Genomic DNA, 25047 nt, shown 5'->3' with positions numbered 1-25047 from the left:
ATAATTTAGGCTAAGAATCACGTGGGTTCTGTGTTCCCGTTTTTTCAGCATTGAGCATTGAAATTCAACTGGATAGTAAGCACTTTTTGGTCTATTTAACGATCCCGTAGAGATTTTGAAGAAATTTTGAAGACAGTTTGCAGATAGTAGAAGAGACCAAAATAAATGTGTAGGTGAAGGTCAAAATGTTTAATTTGCGAAGCTACAACCCAAAAAATAATAAAAAATAATAAATAAATAACTTTCTTCCAACTTTTTCTCAGCATCCATAACTGACAAACATAGGTCTTTGGGTTTCCCTGAATGAAATTTCGAATCTGGGTGTTTTTGAATATGACAATAATTAAGAATTGATGTCAAAAAAATTCAAGATGGCTACTTTTGAGGAACTTCCTAAAGTTAAATAGGCGCCATATTAGGTATTAGGAAGTTTGTAAATGTTTCTCAAAAGTAGCCATCTTGAATTTTGTTTTTGACATCAATTCTAAATTAAGCGTATCAAGAACAATAACTTTTATATAAAACTTTTTTTATATCTCTTATACTTTCGATGAGTTTCAGGCTCTTCACACGAAACAAAAAGATAGAGGGTTTTCGAACCTGATATTCCTAGAACACCTCCAATTTTCATTTTTAATGCAGTGAAACCCAATAATTCCAGATAGATCTGCAAATTCCCAGAAAAAGGTATGAATTCCTTTGGTGATTAAGGTAATGATCACCTCCTAGGAAAACTCCTGTTGTGAAAAGAATAAAAATGTGGGAAATTATATAATCATTTAGTCAATTTGAAAAATCTACACTTCAAGGTAATTTCAAAACTATAATAAAGAGATGCATTTGGTGTGTCTTCTGTGAAAATAATCAAAAAATTATTAGAACAATTCGGTTAAATTTAAGCCAAAGCACTAGAATTCAAGTTTATGCCCCAAATCCAAATAATCTAAATTAATTATAGCATATTAGTTTTGCTCAAAAATTATCAAAAAAGGTTATCAAAAGTTAACAAATTTGCAGTGATTAATTTCATTTATTATGTTTTTTACTCTGCCCTTTCGATGAACTATATCAGTTGTAATATTAAATAAACTTAACGTTGTTACATCACAAGGAACGTAAGTTATTTTATCAGATAGTAAAGAATGTAGAAACATAATCTACACTAAACATTTTAATTATAGTACAATTACAACCTTGCGACAAGACAAAATTAAATATGTACATTCGAGTAATTAGTCTATAAGTAACACGTTTAAGTTATATTAGGTTGTTTAAAAGTTATGGCACTATTAAGTGTAGTCAAGTGGCGGAGTACGCCATACCGCGAGTGAAATATGAATTCTAAAATTTTACGAGGAAATTTATCGATAAATTTGAGCACCTATCCGAGCTTTATAAAGCTATTGGTGCATTATCGTAAAAAACCTCCACGGAAAGGCTTTCGATGTAAATTATAAATTTTGTTTGTCTCACTATAATCATCCTTGGAATTTGATTACATTGGCCAACTCGGTTGTTACTATCGCACATCCCACCTATCTTGATATCCACCTCCCCCTTTGGCATTACCTAATTTGATCAGTTTTTATGCATAATTTAGTATCGCTTGGATCGTCGCAGCATTAGCAAGGATATGGCCATCGTTCCTAGTACACACTCGCTTATAACATCAAAAAGGAGCGATATTGTAATCGTGTTAAGTTTGCAAGCGATTTTGCTCGTACTTTTTGTATTTTTTGTTAGATATGGCGCAAGTGAGGACGAAACGATTTATCCTAGTAAGTAAATTTCATTAAATTTTTGCACTAGCTTTATTATTCCGAGGGTTGGTTAGCGCGCGAGATCTCTCCTAAGCACCTTGTAATCCGGAAATTAACTCGATTAATTTCAAATAATGCTCGCTACCTAAATATCGCAATGAGAATGATGTAGATTTGCATTCTAAACAACTGAGATAATGTGTTTTCTCATCCGAATTGGATGGAAAATGGGGTGCCTAAGACATTTATGATTGAATGAAATCGGCTTGTTTACTCGTAAACAACTTAATATAAATTTTGGACTACTGGTTCCCTCATTACCCGACAATGCTAACAAGTCGTTCATTACCATTGAGCAACTTCTCGACGTACGGCGCCTATTTACAAAGTCAACATTACGAACCCACAGATATTTGTTATATCATTATTCATATCTCAAAGCAACGTTTTGCGTCAACACAAAATTTAAATTTGAGATTTTGCTACCGTTTTGAAACGCATCTGTTATGTAGATTTTCTTAGCAGTTAGTAAGTGTGCGTAACACCACACGCGGTATTGTCTAATTGGAAATGATTAAGAGGCTACAAAAAAATATGTACGAAATAGCCTTTCAAATTCGACGCGAGGGAAGTTACACTTCTTTAACGCGACCGGAAATTCGCAATATAGAGCAGTTTAGTGCCGGGCTTATTTTATTATTCGCCCAGTTGATAGTGCTGGTATTTTTGATCGCATTTACCGTGTACGCACCCGATGCCGACGCAAGTGACTTGCACAATACGATTCATCCCGTTTATGGTGGATTCGATCAAAAATTCAACAGGATCGTTAAGTACCACAATCGTCTGTATTTTCTATTTTCATTCTAACCTAAATCTGTATTGACAGTAATAAAATGAATGTTATCTAATCCATTATCAAGGATAAATTAGCAATGTAAACCGCTGCATTATTTTTATTGACTAACGGCAATTGAATGCGTTGTAAAAATTGGCCGTTGAAAGTGATTTCAGAAGTTGCAGTTGCGATAATCATAATTACTGTACAAAACGTTTCGTGCGTGCATTATAAAGAGATTTATGGTTATTACATGAGAACTAAAGCTAATTTTTGCGTAATAGTACATTTTAGGTGCGCATTAAGCAAGTGCTGAAATTTTAAAACCATGAAGGATTAGGATAGTTAATAAGCGTTATACATATAATCTGCTTCCGTATTTAAAATGAGAGTGTTGGCTGATTGTTCTAAGTTGAAATTGCTTGCAATTATTCATCGCAGGAAAAGAGATTTTTCACGGGACGTAATATGTATCAAATATTCTGCACCTAATGTTCCCTAAAAGTTTAAAGCACATATTACTTGAGTGGTGATTTTTTTCGTCTTAAAAGCATTTATAAGTAAGTAATTTTCTTTCTGTTGATTGCGGTACCAATGAATAGATGACAGAGAGAAACCATTTATTCACCATACTTCACAACTAATTTATGATCTCTAATTAAAATTAAAAAAATTAAGGACAATCTTTGAACTACCAAACATGATAAACCACCACCATTTGTTTTTTTATTGTGTAGCTTCTAATCAGTAGTCATCTGAAGCCATTATACAATTTTATTCCTCCTGATGTGGCAAAAATATCATTTATCCTTTCTTAATTTGATAATTTTATATTTCCACCACAAATTGTAGATCATAAAATTATCTACAAAAATGGTCGTTATACTTTTTTTTCCTAAGAATCGCTATTCTTAAGATACCGCCATTCAAAACGTTTTCTCACCGCCTGTGTTTTTTATTGTGTTTTTTTAACGTGGTTTCCCCGGTATGCCTCCTCCACAATCTGTTATGACGGATTTTTATGGGAAAATACTGTATTTACTACATAATGATTATTAATTTTGAAATTACTATAGGTGATCTAAATTCTGTTAATATTTTAATCTGATCCATACTCTTCAAATTCAACTTCAGCCGGTGTTGTTTTCTTCCATTTCTTCTTCTTATCTTCATCGGTATCAGATGCATCTTCGTTATTGGATTCAATAGAAGTTTCGAGCAAGACTGGCCTTGGTAATTAGTGCACGCTGCTGACGCTAGCAATTAACACGTGTATTCACTCCAAAGGAACATTCAACATTAAAAGTATTTCACTACAGTCACTTGAAGAAGTAGGTAGATATTGATCAAGACCACAACGGACTAGAGGTTTGCATGTTTGCACTTTTAATTCATAGTTTGCAATGGGGGCAAAATTGAAAATGATGATAGGATCGTGTGTTTTTTATTGTTAGTAAATTTTTAAATCAATCTGATTTTAACACAAAAAGAATTGATACTTGAAATCTGCTTTTCACAAAAATCGTGCATTGCTCTAGGAATCGAAATATTATCTGTGACCCGTTGCAAGCTACCTCCTCTAACAATTCGTTTGATTGCAGTTTCCGAGGCAGTTTCAGCACAATTACGAAGTGTTGTTTTAGCTTGAAACATTACATAAATTCTACGCTGAATAATATTTTCTTCTTTAAAGTAAATAACGAAAGGATACAACGTAGTTTGGTCATTTGTCCGGTGGGGTGGATTCTACTTAATCTTGTACCAAAAATATAAAATTTTCAAAAATATATTACAACACCAAATCGCTATGTAACATTTTCCTGTCCACTTGGTAAGTATTAATGTTGTTTTAAACAATCTTCTGGTTCTGGGGTCAATCTACGTTAATATCACCCTCCTTATAGAAAGCATCAACAGTTTTAACTGGAAATTCTTCAGCTTTTCTTAATTTCATATACTTGTGGCACTCCAACATAGTCTGCCATAACCCTATATATCAATAATATACTGACTACAATTAAATTCAGATGGTAGTTGCAGTGCAACATGTCGGCAGTAGACTTAAAATTTGTTGCTTTTCCTCCGATGTCGTGTAACTGAAAAATTTGGTTTCGTGATAAGTTCGAGATTTTCAAAATTAGTCCAGGAAATGACAAAACCTAGCATTTTTTCAAAATGCATCGATATGCATATAATAAAACTTTAGGATCTTCGACCATTTAAACTTGGACTTCTGGCGTCGTATAATATCTAATACCAAACTTGAAGCCAACATCTGCAGCGCCATCACTGGGTATGCCTAGGAACTAAATCTGAGGCGCTAAATATGAAATTTGCAAGGACTACTATATCCACACAAAATATTTATACAATCACTGTTTAATTTTATACATTACGAATTAATTTATACAATAAATAAATTTGAAGTAGATATAATTTTTGGATAATGATAACAATAGATCGTGAAATAAGTTTTTTTTAAGAAATATACATGTTTATTGCAGCGTCTAAACAATCTCCAGAATAGCGTATTCTCATATGTCTGGTAGTACACGACGGTGAGAGAACCATATTTTGATGACCAGAGAAAGTGTTTAATTGAATTTAATTTAATTTTTAATTTTAATTTATTATCTCTCTCTTGTTCTCGGCCCTCAACAGGATTGCGCCCAATTACAGTGACCCACATAATGCTTTTTAGAGGTTCCTCTGCAGAAGGTCTTAAGTTGTTCTATACTACTCCGGTATTTACCTTGCGAATTAGGAAAACTGCAAGAAAACGTCTCTCGCTTAATTTGGAGCAAAATGTTTGGAATTAAAAAACTGCAATTAAATACTGTAGCATTTTTTAATTATCTTCAGTTGTTTTGAGGTTTTTTGAAGAGGACATTTTTCGTAAAATTGCAGAAATTCGTTTTTCACATTTAGCTCCAATTTGTTCAAAATTATGTAGTCTAAACTGGTCAAACTTCTAGAATGTATTAATAATATACCTACATAAATAAAGATCACTGAAAAAGAGTAACGATTAACGATCAATTTTAATTAGGGTGGTAATTAGGTTTCGGTGACTTTTTCGCTGAAAAAAGTGGGAACGGACATTATCTCCATCATAACTCGCACAATTTTTACGCCAGACTTTTTTAAAGTTTTTTTTAAATACCTTCGGTGTCTCATTTTTATTACTTGACAGTTTTTCTCGTCTAACTGCTAGGAAACAGATTTTCATTACCTGAACAACCCAAACTTACTCAGTAAAATACAAACCGCTTGTACAATGAGTGAAAATTCTTGTGGGGACGAACCTTTCGCGGGAACATTTATGGGGGTGACTGTTCCGAAGAAGTTTCCAATTTAATTAAGCTTTTTATTTCGTTTTGTTTTTTTTGTAAATGCTGTTATTACCCTTGAAATGCGCACGGACGCGCGACAGATAGTGTTAACGGGTTGTTGCTAGGCTGTGTCTTAAGGGTAGCTTTGAATTGGTTTTCGTGGGATGTGGACCTAACTGAGAGTCTCAAGTATCAAATTTTGTTTTATCCCCATGCCACCGAATTTCCTATAATCTAAATTCGTATAGAATCAAAAGGGGTTGGATCCGTTGAATCCAAGGGTCACCTCACAAATCGAAGATGGCTCGGCAAAGATTAGCATCAAAGCCAACATTTTACTGTGTTTTGAAGGCGACTGTTTACAAACTTTCAAGCTTAAGGTCGAAATTTCAGGTTTGAGGTCAAGCACTTTTAACAGATCTCGTGATCTTTTCGGCGTCGTAGACGCACTTGTACAAAAAATATTGGGGCTTAGTGCTTAGTAAAAACGAGAAGAATATTTACAAAATTAGAAATTACAAACTAATGCAAACAACATTATAAAGAGCACCACAAATTCTTACGCTATTCGAAGTAAAAAAATAAGCAACATTAGCACATTTTATGTACTTAATTTGCTTTAGGGATTATGAATTCGAGGTTAATAATCTCATTATTTAAATCTCGATTAAAACAGGGAACCTGTTAGTTTTAAATAATCGCTACCAATCGAATATTGTTTTTGTGCAAACAATGAAGGCATTCCACTCGAAATGCAGCAAGTGCCTCGGAAGCAATTCTATAATGGATATCTTTGGGACAAATAATTAACTCTAGAACAGTATGGCATTAACATTGAATGGATTATTTAAAATATACCTTTGAATATCTCAAGCCCGTTTCACATTCAAAAATTATTTCGTCGAAAGTGAAATAAATTGCAAGATATGCTGCAAGTACCTATTGCGCATGCCCCCGGCTAAGAGAATTTCATCTTTCACAAAAACTTTCAGCATGTACAACGCGCGATGGAATTGTTCTACGTTCGGCTTCCCGTTGCTCATGAAAATCTAGTAATTTTCTACTTAACCAATGAGTTGCGCTAAAAATACACAATTTTTATCCAAAGTTAAAAACTTGTTCTGTATCGACGACCGAATTATAAGAACTTCTACTTCAACTGCTGTTTGGTGGAATTTTCCTAGTGAAACAGACCAGTGTTGTCATTATTGCTTAATTGTTCAGAAGTTGCTGGCAGATTATTTTCCTAACTGATCTTTTGAGCAGATTGCGTTATATTAGTATAAAGGATTCAAAATGTATGGATTTGCAAACTATTCGTTAAACTCGTTTCTTTGCCTTCCTTTGTACATACAGGTTTTAAACAGCTTCCACTTTTCCAATTCTACCATTAACCACCATCAACCTATTTGGTGACCTTGTTCAACGACCATTATCTTCTTGTGTGAATTTTTATAGGTAAATTACCAAATACTTATACGTTGGCTAATCAAATAAAGCTGTTAACTTTACGGCTTGTACTTGCTGGATAATTTCATTATCTCAGATTAGTGTGCAATGGCATAAAACTCGGTTGCTATCTCCAGGTTTAATAAGCCTTTTTTACAATTATAATGGTGTGCTTTAAGGCGCTCTGCAAATAAAATTTGAATTTAAAATTTAATTATAAGATTAAGCAAATTTTTGCCAACCTTGTTCCCGCACTGTGGCTCACTATGAAGCAATCTCTTTTAATCGGTGCTTTTGTGCTGTGTGTGCCGCGTGTGAATTTTTCGGAGCGACGACCAAAATTAACTTGGCAATCGCTCAGATTGGCAGTTTCTGGCCGCCCCTCATCCGATAAGGATTCAATTTTTATATCCTTATGTCCGGAAAGGAAACCAGCCTTAACTCTCAGTGTGGTGCAGTATACACTTCGTTAACAATGCCGAAGACCAGCAGCAATCGAAAGCATTACACCGCCATTACCGTGACATTGGTGGCTCAATTAATCATGGTTGGTTTATTCTTCATGTTCGCCAAGTACGCTCCTGGTGCGGATGAACCCGATGGAAAGCAAGGAGGAAACCTTCATAATGATATTGATGAACACTATAGCAGTTAGTATACATTTGATATTCTTATTTATGATGGTTAGATTCATTTCTAGCTAGCCTTAACGCCAGTAATATAAAAACAATTATACCACAGGTTGAGCGTTAGACACTGCCATTTAGCCTTGTGTTGAATGCAATCGAAGCTTCAAACTGTCCTTACACGTCAAAAATATCTCTTTTTTGAGTTCGGTTTTCAGAAATAGGCCTGTAACATACCCCGATAATGCACAGTTGGTCCAGTTAACTGTGATTTGAAAAGTTTGACTGGATAATTTTTGAACATTAACAAACGGAAATTCTTCACTTAGTTAACTGAGTGTAGTGGTCTAATTGGCCCTTAGTATGTTTAATGATTACTAAAAAGTAGTTCTTCAGTCAATCTTCATTATATCAGGACTGAAGATTGAACTCTCGTGAAGTAAGTGGTGAGAATTTAAAAAGGCACTAAGTTCTGTAGCAGATCCACTGTACTATTTGACAAATTTCTAAATCGGACTATTTGTCGTAACAGTAGTTGTTATACGGGGTTAGTTTGGCGTTGCATAACCTTTATTGTGACATTTACTTGCTTGAGACGGTTGTGTGCTGTTTTGATATCGATATATCTCTCTTCATTTGACTCCCTTCCCCTTCACGCCTTTGTGAGGGCACGATCGTTTTAATAAAGGTCCTACACTTGTAGCTAAAATAGAATTTGCCATGTAAATTTTTAGGATATCAACCGAAACCCTGATATTTTTTTATTTCACACAGAATATTTAAAAAAACGAATTCGGTAACTCAATTTATTGTAAAAATACCTTTCGTAATTTTTCTCATACATTAATAAACAAATGTTTAAATTATTACTTTATTTTTTTAGGAGGCCTTAATATTCTCTATAGACGTCATAGTATTAATTGCAAAACCCATTTAAATTCAAAATTTCGTATTATATACAAATTAGTAAAGTTCAGAAATTATATTTTGTATTCTAATTCGAGGCCAATTCCTTGATGCCATGCGACATCATTTTTCAAAACATGGCCGCAAATGGCCGTTTAATACGCATTTGTAGCCAAGAGAGCACAGACGTCCTTCCTGTCCATGGAATACTCGATATCAACCAATCGTTGACTTAGTTCACCGTAGAGTGGTCTGTGCTACCCAAAATTTGTGCTTCAGTGCCAAAGCTTGCAAATGACTTGCTCCAGGCGCATAAATAGCATATTTTGAAAAGCTTTGATGTAAGGGAGAACACGCTAATGGGACGATACGACTTGGTTTCGTTTATTAATCACGTGGTACTCGAAAGGGGGAGGGGGTTCGAAAAATCATGGAAATATCACAAGGATGAAGAGGGGATGTAGTGAGATAATCACGTGGTTTTATTTTTTCGCTAAAACGCGTGATTTCTAAACAGAAAAGCGGCATGTGATCGTGGCTCGCCGTTATCAGGCGAGGATTTCTCCGAACGCCGCGTCAACAACCCGGCTCGGCTTGCCAGTCGCCAGTATATTCAGTGATACTGTTGAAAAAGTCTCACTAATCCGTGGTCCGAGGACAATGTTCATTAGATATGTTCCGTTCTTGTTCGTGCACCATGTATAATTATAGGTTTTCCACATGATTTTTATTATTTATATGCCAGCCAAAAAAACCTACAACTTTTATCTTTATCACGGTCCTTAATTTTCCAGAGTGAAAAGGTACCTACTTTCCTGTATTTAAAGATCACATTCAGAAAATATTTAAGATACTTTGTACTAAAAAAATACATGTGATTTGGGAGGAAGAGGAGAGTAGTCTTAACCTCAATACTTTTTCCGTTGTTCTCAAGGGTACATCTAGGTTTTTCAGGACTGTAATTTCCATGCGAAACCCTACCCAATCCGTTTTAGGTTACATGCATGGTCAGCGAAAAAGTCAGTGTTGCTTTTTTCACTTCTACGATGTCGTTTAAACTTGTCCAGTTTTGACATACGTCAAGGTTCTGCCTATAATCACGCTGAAGGTGCATCTCTCGGCCCTGATTGCCTCGCCCTGTATGTCTATGGTTACCGCCCGCAACCGTCTCACCCGTAAACATGGCGATCCTGATTTTATACGGCCCTTTATCTGCCCTTCAACAAATTAGCTAGTTTTTCCACGGCACGTTTCATACGCGCCACCATTCTAAGCAATGTATGCTCTTCGCCTGCTGTTGTCAAGTTAGACACCGTTGTGGTCCTCGACGCCAGCCGTATACAGGGTGTATTCCGTACGTATCTAGTCACAGCCTAACGTCGTTGACTGGCCAAATCTGTTCATCCTCCTTTAGTATTTGTTTCCCGGTGCTCTGGTATTAAGGCCAACTCTACCCGTCCACCTACAGGTGTTAGCTAATGCTGCATATAAGGGTAGCATCCGGTCGTTACAGCCTTGTAAGTGAATCAGAGTCCAAAAAAAAAAAAGGCGAGCAAAATTTTTTCACACTGAAATCGGTACTGGTGGTGGACAAAATTGTCTTTTGGGCATCGATGAAGGGCCTTTGGACGTACGTTTTTTCACCAAATTTAATGAAAAGTTAGAATGTTGACATCTCTTTGTCAACAGACGACATGGTCATAAAAGATGTATCAGACCTCTTTAACCTTCTGAATGTAAGTTAACGAAGTCGATATCTTAAAAAAGTGTATGAGAAGTTACGGCACGAACGGATGAACAAAGATAACGATTGACTTTTGAAAAATGTTCTAAAGAAACCAAAAAAATCGCATTACATTTAACTCTTGGTATAAATAGAGAGTGGGTAACGATATTTAATCATCTATCGCATTTAACAACTTTTTTATCCACGACATGCTCAATCGAATTACCGAAAGCAATTAAAGTGCATGGTTGTTGGATGTAATACATTTCATATGTGCATTCATAGCCAAGACCGCCATCAAGGTCGAATTATTTAGATGCGTTTATAGATTATTCTAATTGCTTTGAATTTATTCCTTCATCCTTGTGATTGCATAATGAAACGTAAACACTTCAATGGTGCTAATATCTGATTTACGTCAAAAATTTTGCCACTCCCAATTAGGTTAGCTACAGGTAACTAATTTTGGAATAGAAACAATGTTTGAATTATGCATAAATTGCTGCAGGTTTGTGTGCAAATTGGCGCAGTTTCACAGGCTAGTGAATAACTGTTGTATTTCATTACATTAGCTATCTATTAAACATTTCGAACGTTTACAAAAAATAAACAAGCATTAATTCAACAGTTCCCATTCATCAGAAATTACAAAACAATCCCTTTTTCCAAATAAACCGAGGGTCTAACGGGCGCCACCCCCAAGAAAGTGGTCAAATTTGCATTTCTTCTTTAATTTTTCTAGCCCCAATATGGCGGATTATGATATGTTGTCGCCACTGCCCTAATACAGTCACTATCTAACCTTGACATAGTAAAACACCTTTGATTTAAGGATTTCTTCATTTCGACAGCACAGCTCTAGATCTCTGTTACTCTTATTCTGTGTTTTGAAGATTCATTTGCCATTTGCATTGAAATAAATTGCCAACATAAAAGTATTTTCATCCACCCTCGTATGTTCAGGAACAAAAATGAACATTTTATACAGCGTGCGAAAGTATGCAACTATACCCAGCTGTTACCGTTAAAGGAAAAGGGAGCATTGAATTAGAAAGCCATAATCCGAAAATGTGTTTAGTGCACAAGAACACATCTACGGCCTTTCAAAAACACGTAGAAGTGACAAACCCTGTCTTATGCGACCTACATTTCCTCTATAATACCTAAATCCCCGCGTCTTCTGACGTCTTTCATGATCTACCTCAACTTTATTTCCCCATAGTTGGAAACGTGACATACTTCCTAATGCGCCCCGGTTTCCCGATAGACACTTATCCTCCCTTCTGAATTAGAGATGTTACTCTATTTCGCTTTACGTATACAGTTTTTCTTTAAGTGACTACCTAGAAGGAGCCCTAAATCAAAGTTTAATTTGTTTTACAATTTCAATACAAAAAATAATGGAACCGTCACGCCTTTCAATTTGGAGAGCTGGAATAAAAATTTTCCAACTGACTTGCCTACCTACATTTATCCAATTGGGTTGTAGGAATATCAAACATTAATAATAAGCAACACAAATAATTAGAGTTCCATCTGTAAATTGATACACGCTTATTTACGTAACAATGCTTGATTAATAAGCGTTAAGTTAACTTGTGATCATTATATCAAATTGTTAACAGGGATTTGTTTAGCCGAATCAAATTGCTTTTAATGAATACATCCGCTTGTACAGATAAAGGATGCAAATTGATTGCCTACTTTAGATTGAAATGCACATAGTAACGTAATAATGTCTTCATCTTCTACTTGGCACGCCATAAATGAAAATTATAAATTTCTATGTTTGGTTTCGGTTGTACTTGCCGAAAGAATATCGACTCTAGTTTTGATATCAATTGCTTGAACACCAAAATAAAGAGAGTAAATGCCCTTTTGGAATATGGGACAGTTCTTTGGTTAACGTTTTAGATCATTCTGCCTTACATGTAATGAGTGATCGATTTGAATTTTAAAATATACACCTTTGTGAATTATAATAAAAATGTCATGTTAATGTATAGGTAGAGCACCCAACGTCCTGTTTGTTGACCATGAAAAATGACTTTTGGGTCTCCTATTTGTACATGGAAAGAGCTATCGATGTCGATTGTAACACAACAAAATATAATAATAGTTATTTATACACGACGATAAAGGGATATTTTAACCATTGAGTGAATTAACTTTCACGAGATGGTTAGTTTCCCTTTATGGTCATGTATAATACAACATTTTACTTTATAGCAGTAGCCAAATAAATTTAATTTAGACGTCAAAAATAGCAGGGGCGAACTGGCCCGGGGGGAGGGGGCGGGTGGCGATTGCCATCTGACCTGTAGGTCATAATGGCTCGTTGGAAATTTATTAGTTTCTTGCAATATTACTTATTAACACGTTTCTCTCATTGGGGTTGATGTTATCCATTAAAAAATTCTGATTTTATTTAAGTGTTTTACATAATGAATTTATCATTTTTTGTCGTATTTTGAAAGTGATGAAACACAATTATAGGTGACGCGCCTCGTTTGGATTATGTATATTTTGTTACTTTTAATTATCAGGTGCAATTTAAAAAAAAACTATATTGTATTTGATTTCGGAGAAAGGAATACTTCATTCCACCTGGCCCGTAAGTACCCAGTTCGCCCATGAAAAATAGCATGCCTAGGCAATGCCGCCGCGGTCGTTTCCTTAGAAACAGCATTGTCATATGTTCTGAACTTCGTTTTATATGATACTCTCCGTCCCATTTAAAATAAAAATGACAGAGGTCATTACAATGCACAATCATCTGTTTCACTTGAGCAATCCCTTACCTTTACCCTTACGGTTACTCATTCAAACTTTTAAAATGTCAATTTAATATCTGCTATAAAATAAAAGATCTTATTTTTTTATTCGGGGCGCTAAGGTAAAGTCCTTACTTTATAATCGATAGTATTCATGCGTCGCTTAATGAAAATGAAATTCCTAATGCAGTTAGCACGGATTAGTTAAGACTTAAAGACTTACGTATAGATAGCCCATTACACTTCAAGAAGGTAGAAAAATTTAATTTATGTTTGGAATTCTATTGCTAACGTTACAGTCAGAATTCGTTCACAATTTTAGAGGCAGAAACGCTATAGCCCTCAGTGAGTATAGATGGAGAGTTTTCTTAGAAACATTCTGGGGTTCCACGTTTTTTAGAAATCTTTTTGGAGGTATGCGAATTACGGTTTCCTAAAAAAAGTTTTAGGAATGTTTCTACCAGGAAAATTTATTTGGACAATCTTTTATGATTTTTTTCCAAAAAACCGTTTCTGAAATCCTCCTAGCGAATTGACGAAAATTTTTCCTTTAAGTAAACTGTCGTTGCCCGTATAAGATTTCACTGTATGCAACGGAAAGTGTTTTATTTTTCCTTTAATTGTTTGTACTTCCTCTTAACACAATAATCCGCATTTTTCATTAACGGAACTCGCGGTTTGAAATTTTACGTTCAAAACACAAGTATTGGTAGGGCTACGATCCTAAATTCGAAACTGGTGCAAATTATTAATGGTTTCGCACTCGTAACAGCAGCGCTTGGAATGTGACACTTTTCTCAAATACTCAAAAGTTTTGGGGCACTAAATGGTTTTAATCACTGCAAAATTTAATGCCTGAAACTTTTAATGTTTTCGATATTGTGAATCATATACTAGATATAACCGTAAAACCGAAAAATACCATTTTTGCAGGTACATTTTTACCCCTCATCACTTAAGCACAACTTCCCAGGGGGGAGGGGGGAATCCTAGGATAGTCATATTGGGCAACAAAGGAAGCCATTAAAATAATAAATCCTTTTGTAGGATTTAAATCCGATTTAGATTTTAATCCTACAGGCCTATTGGAAAACCACGCGATACTATACCGGGTGGTGACTTGCGTAACGCATCATAGGGATTTCAATGTAAAATTCATAACATGCGATTATTGGCTCCCAAAATTATTTTAGAGCAAAAATGTATTAAAGTTTTTTGTAGAAAAATTTTTTTACGCCATTCAACCGTATTAGTTTTCAATTTTATTCATATAAAGACGGAAAATTGGAAAAATAAAACCCGCAACTTTTTCAATAATCTGCGATGCCATGGAATTTTCTAAAACAAAAAGATATCCACTTACCAATTAGCAGCAGTTCGAAATGGATTTTATGATCGACTTGGTTACTGTCTTGCAGTTAATGGTGACTTATTCGAAAATTTATTGTAAATTGTTATATGTATTAAGAAACCGTTTTTAGTAATTTGGTCTTTCTTTATGTTGAATTCGCTGTTCTAAATATACTTTTTTATAGAATTTGATTTGTTTTATAGCAGACATTCCATGGCATCACAGATTATTGAAAAAGATGGGGGTTTTATTTTTTCAATTTTCCGTCTTTATTATGTAAAAAATTGAAAACTAATACGGTTGATTGACGTAAACATTTTTTTTTTTATTTCGGTGGCATAATGATGATTTTGTACAACTGTTTTCGGCCAGTTGTACAAAGACAGTGATTATAGTCGTTTTTTTTTGGTAACCCATCCCTTAACTTGGCAGTTACTAGTTAGTACAAGTAGGTACTTCGTTGGGTACTTCCATGTTTGAACTTCAAAATGTCAGTCTTACTACGCTGCCAACCTAAAACTTAACGGCATAAAAAGTGTTTCCAACATAAAACATGTTAGTTCTAATGTTCCCTATAGTTTCTGATAATGATTTTTTTAATTAAATTAAAGCACCGAAATAGAAAAAATAGTATGAAAAACGCGTGTTACAATGCTTTATTGTAATACTCCTATCTTGCGGACACTCGTGGCTACGCTTCGCGTCGCCACTCGTGCCACAAGATAGTCGTATTACAATAGGTCGCATTGTAACACTTGTCTTTCAATATACTATTTCTACAGAAAACTTTAATACATTTTTGCTCTAAAATAATTTGGGGAGCCAATAATCGCATGTTATGAATTTTACATTGAAATCCCTATGATGCGTTACGCAAGTCACCACCCTGTAGATCCTATCGCGATCTCGACGCGGAAAATAAAATCTTCAGTTGCAATATTGATTTCTCGTAACCAAGAACGGAATCTCTTCAACATTTGTGTTTACAACACTCTCTGGCGGGCTTGCATGTGAATCCTTCAATAATCTCCCGGAATGATCACCCTTTTCTCACTTTATGGTTAATTAATGCCTATACCATTGACTAAATATTAGTCAATGCGCCTACTAAAATGACGGATTGTACTTCATTCCCCTTTATTTCCAAAGACGCGAATTTAGCAAATTCCATGATTTTAAGTGTTATCATGATACCAATGAAAGATGAAATACGATACAAACTTCAGTCTTCATGGCTCTACCGAAAGCAATTAAGAAACGAATTTCCATAAAAAGGAATACGTAGAAATGTATAAATGCACGTCCCTTGCACTGCAGTTGCGTCACATCCCGATTAACGATTATTGTTGTGACTCTGTCTCATTAACCTAGCAATATATTATCTGTTTAAAAAACTGTGAACATGTCGTGAACCACTGCCATTTCGTAAGTCCTGTGCAACGTAAAAATGATATTTGATAGATCTAAATGAGAACTGTACAGCTCTACAAAATAATATCTATCAATAGAACGTGCTAATTATACATATGTTATGTTCATTCTTTGAGCAAACGTAACAAAATTACCACGAGATAATCACACGGTAAGCTCAGACAAAGTAGAAGTGGGTCGGGATGATTTAGTAAATTTCAAAAGAAAAGACACAAACTTACAAAAAGGGGAACAAGGCAGGCTTAGAGATCCTTGTTCTGATTTTTATAAACTAAACAAATAAAATAATTCACAAAGTAGAACATACACAATAATTGTTGTTACAATCGAGAGTAATTTAATAAACGATCTCCTATTACAAATAGGACGCTGTAGTATCTATAGGACTAAAATGTCAATGTTTAAAATTTAACTCAATTTTTAGTAAAAAGGAATCAACTCATAGTAATTACTAATTAGAATTCAATTGTATCGAAAATGAATATGTAATCAAACGTGATATCAAGGAGTCATCGAATATAAAAATTAACTTTAACGTAACGGCTTTTTCAGCTCAGAAGACGGCTTTTCTGCCTTTTCTGTAACAGATAACAACACAAACAAAAAACAAAGCGGATAGTGATTAGGGCGTAACATAAATATTGCGGTAGCAATTCTAACGTCTGACACTCGGGTACTCGTATACTATAAGAGTAATTAATACTCAATAAGAATCAATAATTCGAATGACTTTCCACTAGCAAAAACAAAATTTCGATCGATAACGACTCCTCCGTACAGGTCGGTGTAACAAAAGTATAAATGTAACGTTAACTTCAAGAAAACCACACGAACCACAAATAACTAAATTTCTCTACAACAAGAATGTGAATAAGATAGCACGAATAAATTCTTCGCGATGACACAAGTAACGTAACCAAAAATCATAGATATCGGTTCCGGAATAGGTAAATTCAAAAAGGAATTTACAATTCAAAAGGAATTCACTAAATCGGTAATCAGACTAATTTAAAAGATATGAAACGTAGTTAAGCTTGAATTCGGAGTGACAAAAGTAGACAAAATTGAGTCTGGAAGGTATATTCTTAAAAGGTGTGGTATAGTATAATAATGAAAAAATAAGACAGAAAATTAGGAGAAAACTGTGAGAGAACTACGAGAAAAATTACGGAAAGAAGACAAAACCCTACAAAATTTACGTATTAAGGACAATGCTGGGTCAAAATCTTTACATATCTCACACTAATTACATGCAAATATAAATCCGCCAAGCGTATTTACTGGACCAGCCGCAACACATTAGAAATAAATAAAAAACTCCAAATAAATATATTATAATATCCACTATGAAGTGGAGAAAGTTAAGTGACAGTAATGGCGTATCAAGAAAAATTTGCAATAACCACTATAAATGAAAGATCTTCTCTGAACAAGGAGGAACAAATACAGGGAAAGTGCAAGACAAAATTAAAGAAGGGATAGAATTGCAGAAAGGTGAAAGAATGAAACCTATAACACTAGGATAGCCTCCAACGGCAAACTAAAGAATTAAGGTAATGACGACTCTACTACAGAACTAATTAACTATATGGCGTAAGAATACCACCTAAATTACAATGACAAATTAAGTCACTGTAACTGAAATGAAAGTATGAATCGAAAAGAGTTACTTAAATGGAATATAAATTTGGAATTTAAATAAAACGTTGCACATATTCCCGACTGGCGACTACAATCTTTGTCGACAGGAAGACCATTTTCGGTTTTTCTAGGTTGCCTTAAGAGCTACGATGGTGGTTAAAATTGTGAAAAAATAGCTAAATTTAAAGCCAAATCTTTATATTACCAGAAGTAACCCATTTAGTTTCCTGAATTATTAAATAAACCCCATTTTTTAAATTTTACTTTCACAGAAAAAAGCATTGCAGAGATTTAAACTATGGCAGTTACTTTTGCAAGAGGAATTTTAACGTAACTTTCAATTTAACAACAAATTTGTAAATAACCTATTTCTTCTAATTGAAATGAGGTACTACACTTTATGGTTTTCTTTTACATTTTGATCAAATCGCCATGTGACACAGGAAATGGACGCACTGTATATTAAGCCAATACGAATATATTGGCGAAAGATACGTAAGTTATTCATTGAACTCTTTAACATTTTTATTGTTACACGACGGCGACGTTTTCACGGATGTTGGCGCCACTTTGCTATTTTAAGATTCTAAGATTACGTTGGGTATAAATGGAACGGTTTTTCAATTGTATGTTTCGAAAAGATTAGCAAATTAACCTATCATTTTCAAGATCTAGTACAGACTTAACATACACAACTGTGCAACGTACTTATACTATACCAAGTGCTCAGTAACTCATAAAATTCTTAGCGTTGGATGCAAACACCTCATTCTTCAAAGGGAAACCCTTTTTGTTAACCAATAAATTATGGAATATAACAGTGCAGTTGCATCCGTAACGTAATGGTAAATAACGTAAGTATGTCTACTGGTGTGTCAACATTTTGATTGTCACTTATTGTGCATGTGCCAGAGTTTCTCTTCATTGGCACCTTTTTGTAAAAGGTATGCAGATAATTTGGCGATTGTATATAGTTTTGGCAAGCCAAACTTCAGTAATGATAGATATTATCCCACGTGCAATAGCATATCAGTTTAGTTACCATCAACTAATCCTACAATAACCTCTTTTCAGTGTTCCAAGATGTCCACGTCATGATATTCGCCGGTTTCGGCTTTCTCATGACGTTCTTGCGAAAATATGGATTTAGTGCTGTTGGTTTTAACTTCTTGCTGGCGGCGATGATGATACAGTGGGCGATATTGTGCAATGGCTTCTTCAACCTGGACGAAAACACGAAAATACCGCTAAGCATTGAAAGTCTACTAAAGGCAGATGTTGCGTCTGCGGCCGTACTAATTTCAATGGGAGCACTACTCGGAAAAACATCATATATACAACTTCTAGTGATGGGAGTGATCGAGATCGCAGTTTTCAGCTCGAACATGTACTTGGGATCTGAATTTTTCAAGGTAATTATACAACTGCTGTAGAAACTTGTTTTATTGCTGTTTGAATAGGTGTCTGATGCTGGTGGTTCAATATTTGTACACGTTATGGGGGCTTACTTTGGGCTCGGCGTAAGTTACGTACTTTGCAGAAATAAAAAGGGCTCCGAAGTTCAGAACACGTTAGAAGGTTCGAGTTATACCTCGGATTTGTTTGCGATGATCGGTAAGTTTACATAGTCGTAATTTTCATCAAGTCCTCGAACTTTGTTGAAGTTACAAGTTTTTCCCTTCTTTCCCGAATACATAAGCTATTCTTTCTAAGTTTGAAGTGATACATGTAGGCTTTCAACCGTAAATTGCAAACGCGCACTAAATTTAATTACCATGGACGGAAGCACGTGCTGAAATGTTCAATATCGCATATTAACCAATAAGGAGAAAACTGCCGTAGGGTTCATTCATGCGAAAACACAAATTTATTCAGGTGCGGAAAGACGAGACCGAAAAATAGACGGTAATGGGGAACGGAAAGTTTCCAGTGGACTTATTTTCTTGAAAATGTGCCATTTTGTACGCGATATGAGAGTAGTTCTCATTGTAATGGAAGCACTAGCAGGTATTGCAAATTTAAATTAATAATCACAGACGTACATTGCCTGAAGGGCGACATACAACTGTAATGCTTTAGAAATCGTCAACAGGGAAATATAAAAGGCCGATAAAGAGATAAAAATTGTATATAGATGGTTTATGTATGAATTTTATACCCATATTATCTCTAGGGATATCTATAAAATATCCTATAAATTGAGGTGATTCAGACTTTCACATATACAAAGTATCTCCGTTCCCGCACTCAGAAAATACGCACCATGAATTTGAAACAAAATTTTAAGCGAGCCATTTTAATTCTTTTATCTGAAGGTAAGGGGTAGGGTCCTGCAGTATGTAATGCACATTGTTATTCCAATTCTCAAAACAGAAAGTTGCATGATTTCTATCCAATAAAAAAAAACTGCAGCTATTTTTCTAAGAAAAATACTTCTTTGGTCCTAACTTTCAAAAAACTTTCTTAACTAGCATAGGCATGTTCTTAAAATACGTCCTTTTAAACATATTCTTAAGCTTATAAATGGAAACGCTATCAATTTGATATTTACAGCTGATTTTGTGTAAAGTGGGGGTCATTTTGGTGGCGATAAAAACGTGAACACTGAACTACATTTTTAGATAAACCACGATATTTAAATTTTTGAATACATTTTCTATTGCAACGTAAATTTAATTGCGTGCTTTATTTATTTCCTTACAACTAATTAACAATAAATTTATAATATTCTTGAAATCAATTGATTTATAACAGTTAAAGTATTTTTTTATCACTCACATATGCACAATTTATAACAGCACGGACTACCTATTTATTACTTGCGCGTTGAAATGGAACTAAGAAACTCAATTCGGTTAGCTTAAATAGCAACACCCAGAATAGGTCATGGTCTAATTCTGACTAGATGATACGCAACTGGGGTGCTCACGAAAGTTGTCGAACATTCTAGAACAAAGACTGTTAAAGTCAGTTGAAGTTAGTGTATAATAGTAGGTGTATGTCTTAAGTTTAAATAGTAGATTAGAATTTTTATTGTCACTGTAATACCGCTCAATCTTGTAATCAATTTCATTAAAGTTTAACGTTAAAATATATTAATTACTTCATATTTCCCGGAAAGATTACGCCACATTCCCCTTCGTTCTTTATCGTCAATGACTAATCTTTCATAGCGCCTCGATGTCTATCGGGATCTCTGGACTATTCGCTATACTGCCCCCCCCCTTCTTAAAATTGTTGCGTCTCACGAACGACGGTTGAAGCGGAGACAGTCCCAGGCAACCCTTATTCGATTGCACGAACTTGATAGCGATACTTGCACGAACGACTCCCTCGTGCATCTTCCATTTCCTGGTTCCATAGAATACCACATTCAGCAAGGTAAGGTGCAATAAATTTCGTTGAAAGTGGATTATCGTGGTCTCACTTGCATCACATTCGCTACTTCCTGTTTGTCGGGCTCGTTCTGTGACGCGTATGTAACCAACCGTTTTCTGCTTCTGGTTTTCCTCGTGGTAGCTTCCGTATCCAATATATTATGTCGTTTATTCATTTACCGTATACGGCCCTTCCCAAATTTTTTTGTAATTTTCACGTACTCCGCACGGTTCCTTTTTGGCCGGGTCTTGCACCAAATTTCAAATCGCATGCTCAGGACTACTCCAAATCTGCTAAATAGTTCTTTTACCAGAACCTCTGCCGCAGTTGTCCCTTCTTGATTTGGTAGCGCAGATGCTTCCGTCCATTTGCTAAAATATCCATGGCTACCAAGATGTATTTCTTTCCAAAATCTGTTTCCGGTAAGAGGCCTGCGATATCAATAGTATTCTTTCAAATGGGCTACCCACACTGTATCACACTGTCATTGGTGCTTTCTTCTTTCCTACTGACCCGATGTTTGTTGCACAAACTGCACATTTTGTTCACCATTAATTCATATCTTGTTTGCAATTCACCCAGTAGAATCGTTCCCGCACCTTAACCAAGGTTTTGTTACTCCCGATATACCATCGTGTATCTGTCGTAGTTCTTCAGACTTTCTGCTCTCCAGTATCACTAGCTGTATATGTGGTCCTGCCATCATTATTTTCTAAAACCCTCTTAAGAAGTCGGGATTTTGTCGGGATTCACTGTCACTCCATTTCTTGAAACCAGATGACCAAGGCATTGTACTTCTTTTTGAAAAAGGTTGCGCTTCTTTGTTTAAGTTTGAGTTTGGCACCGTGCAACCTCATAAACACTCTTCATTTCTTGATGTATATCGAGAACGGAATACTAAAAGTGCATAACGTGCGTATATGCGCAGTTTACCTATACTTCCTATCTTTTTCTATGCTGAAAACTATACGTTTTAGAGCAGGCAACCTTCAACCCACGGCCCGCGGGCCTGATCCGGCCTGCCGATAAGTTTTGTTCGGCTCGCTAACATAATTCATAGTAAAAACTTCATACGGCCCGCCAAGTTATATTAAAAATTCGAATTAATTAATTAATTAATTATGATTATGTTACACCGCAGCATCTAGTGGACGAAATCCGAAGCTACCAAGACGTTTGAAAGCCTCTTTGAAGATGCATTTCTTTTTACACAGATATCGGCAGGTATTTTCCAGAATTTTCGTCGCGATGTATACCGGGTGGAGCAATAAAACGACCCGTGTTTTTGGGATTCAGCAACATTTTTAAGCCATATATTGCAACAAACGTTAAGAGCATAAATCAAAATTTAAAAGTACAGTTCATGGGAATTGACATTTGATGGAACCCCTGCAGAATCTTTTCAAATAATTGCGTGACTATGTCTAAATTTGAGTAGACTCATTTAGTTGCTATAATTGCGTTGAGGAGGCGGCGAAACACGGCTAGATTTCCTCTCCCTATTTCTTGATAATTGAGCTCACATTTTAACAGAGCGTTGCTTACGTCCAGAGTAGTTTGATAATCATTCAATACAATTTCCAACCCAAACTTTTGACACTGGGACTTTAAAAAAATGGTTTTATAGGAACCATCTTTCTGTGGATGTTCTGGCCAAGTTTCAACGCAGGTGAAGTTGAAGGAGACGACAGGCACAGAGCGGTCATCAACACATATTTAGCGTTAGCGTCTTGTTGCGTCACGGCTTTTGCCGTTTCAGCAATTTTCACACCGGGCCACAAATTCGACATGGTTCACATACAAAATTCCACATTAGCAGGTGGTGTTGCTGTCGGAACGGCAGCCAACATGATGGTGCAACCTTACGGTGCTGTGATAATCGGAATTGTGGCCGGTGCGCTCTCTGTGCTAGGGTATGCTAAATTGACGGTAACACTCACAATTCACAAAGCCCCGACTTGTTCTAAGTAATCCAATTTCAGCCATTAATTAATAGTAAACTGAACATTCACGACACGTGCGGGGTGCACAATCTGCACGGAATGCCAGGGGTACTGGCAGGATTGATCGGCGCTCTAATGGCCAGCATTGCTACAGAAGATACCTACCACCATGGCTTGTACGAGATTTGGCCGGCTCGTGCCCCAACAACAGCCCAACACACCCCAGAAGTGGGCAGTCCAATTATCGGCGATGGCCGATCGGCTTCAGTACAAGCGGGCTACCAACTTCTGGCAGTCGTGGTAACTCTGCTAATCGCCATAATCGCCGGAGTTATTACAGGTAACTTCGCAATTAATACTAACCTTTAAGCGTAAACTTAAATCAGACTTAAACAATACAGGCCACATATTAACCGAAGACATCACATCACCATTGAGACGAAAAGACGATTTTCTAGATGTATTGTATTGGAGGATACCGGACGATGATAAACTTCCACTTCAGGAAGTAAAGTTCGGCCCCATTTTTAAAGTACAACCCCTTCAAAAGTTCTCAATCACTTCTGAAACTGCGGTACCTATACATTAGATTTCTTAGGCATTATTTAGAGCAGTCCAGGCTTTTAGATGGCATGCACTTTGTTCATTTGTATTTTGAAAATGTGCCTCAAATGTAGATACTAACGCCAGTTTAATGATTCTAGGATTCATTATACTCTCACCAGTTGTAACGCGTATAAGTCCAGAAAATAGATACGACGACGCTCTCTCGTGGCACCTTCCTGATGAAGAGCACGCGGAGCCATCTCCATACGCTCACGATACCGAGTTGAATGGCTCCAAGCACGAATCTCCAAGTGTTCTTGTTATTGAAGAAATCTCTCATTAATTTTAGAAGGAAATCTTTCAGCGTTTACAGTTATCTTTCTCTTTCGCTGTGATAAGCTGATACCTGATAGTGATTAAATACTGTAAACTACGCCTAGATTTCGCTTTGTTAGTTTAACGAAATGGTTTATTATTTTTATATAAACAGTTGTAAGTAATAGTCAATGTACACATACGTAGAACTAAAGTGAAAAGTACCTGCAAATAAAGTAACGTTTGAATCAAAGTATTGATTTGTGAAATTTCCGCCACCTACCGCCAGCCAGCTGAACACGTAAGTAGTTTCAATTTTCAACTTTGTGAAAATGCTTTCATTCAGTGTACATTCCTGTATTCAAATTTCATGTGGTTACTTCATAAGATAGTGTTCTATTCTTCTATTTACACTATGTTCATAGTTAGGTTTGAGGAAGTATACTCTGGACTCTAATCCAAAAGGTGTTCTAATGAATATGGTATAGAATTTAACATTTTTCAAATTTTCATCGAAGTTCTAACCAATCAATCATCGATACAGAAAGAGGATTAATTATTATTAAACGCAAAGTGCCCATAAAGTATAATAGACATAGATTAAAAAAACAAATTCAATTGGCATTTTAATAAGTTTGAATGAGCTATGTTGCTCTTTAACCGTGAGAGTAGATAAAGAGACCACTTTAACCGAAAGTGTGAAACAGATGATTATACATTCTAATGACATATGTTAATTTCAAATGGGACGCGGAGCACGATTTAAAATGACGTTCACAACATATGGCAATGCTGTTTCTATGATAACGACTGCGACGACAGACCTTGCTATTTTTTACGTCTGCATTAAATTCAGAATTGTCAGAAGCTTTACAGTGATTTTTATATGGCTTCTAATATAAATAAAGCTTTGTATTATTGTAAATAGTAAAGTGCAAGCAATAAAAAAATGCAACTTCTGTAAATCTTAAAGATTTGAATAAATTTATGATTTACGCCGCGCTACTAAGAATTCAGATTTTTGTTACATT

At 35.5% G+C, this 25047-nt stretch overlaps 1 protein-coding gene across 4 annotated transcripts; it reads left to right on the top strand.

The window, feature by feature from the left end:
• Positions 1 to 1591: 1591 nt before the first annotated feature.
• On the top strand, positions 1592 to 24269 carry LOC116168176 (ammonium transporter Rh type B-B). Of its 4 annotated transcripts, none has more exons than XM_031483857.1 (7): positions 1592 to 1778; positions 18909 to 19246; positions 19295 to 19448; positions 22840 to 23141; positions 23195 to 23495; positions 23557 to 23729; positions 23860 to 24029. In XM_031483857.1, the coding sequence occupies exons 1-7, from the start codon at positions 1634 to 1636 to the stop codon at positions 23884 to 23886; spliced, it is 1440 nt and encodes a 479-aa protein (XP_031339717.1). In that variant the 5' UTR covers positions 1592 to 1633; the 3' UTR covers positions 23887 to 24029. The 4 variants fall into 4 exon arrangements, with proteins under 4 accessions (XP_031339717.1, XP_031339713.1, XP_031339714.1 ...); XM_031483853.1 differs by lacking the exon at positions 1592 to 1778 and adding an exon at positions 2316 to 2604; XM_031483855.1 differs by lacking the exon at positions 1592 to 1778 and adding an exon at positions 7625 to 8029.
• Positions 24270 to 25047: the final 778 nt, after the last annotated feature.

This window comes from Photinus pyralis, unplaced genomic scaffold, assembly GCF_008802855.1.
Source record: "Photinus pyralis isolate 1611_PpyrPB1 unplaced genomic scaffold, Ppyr1.3 Ppyr1.4_LG4, whole genome shotgun sequence".
Taxonomy (NCBI): domain Eukaryota; kingdom Metazoa; phylum Arthropoda; class Insecta; order Coleoptera; family Lampyridae; genus Photinus; species Photinus pyralis.
Note: the sequence above shows the minus strand (reverse complement) of the source record. Positions and strands in the feature narration are given on the sequence as shown.

Coding starts and splice junctions, on each gene's coding strand:
- LOC116168176 (XM_031483853.1), top strand. CDS start 2,331: ATGATTAAGAGGCTACAAAAAAATATGTACGAAATAGCCTTTCAAATT. Junction 19,247..19,294: donor TGGGATCTGAATTTTTCAAG/GTAATTATACAA, acceptor CTGTTTGAATAG/GTGTCTGATGCTGGTGGTTC. Junction 23,142..23,194: donor TAGGGTATGCTAAATTGACG/GTAACACTCACA, acceptor ATCCAATTTCAG/CCATTAATTAATAGTAAACT.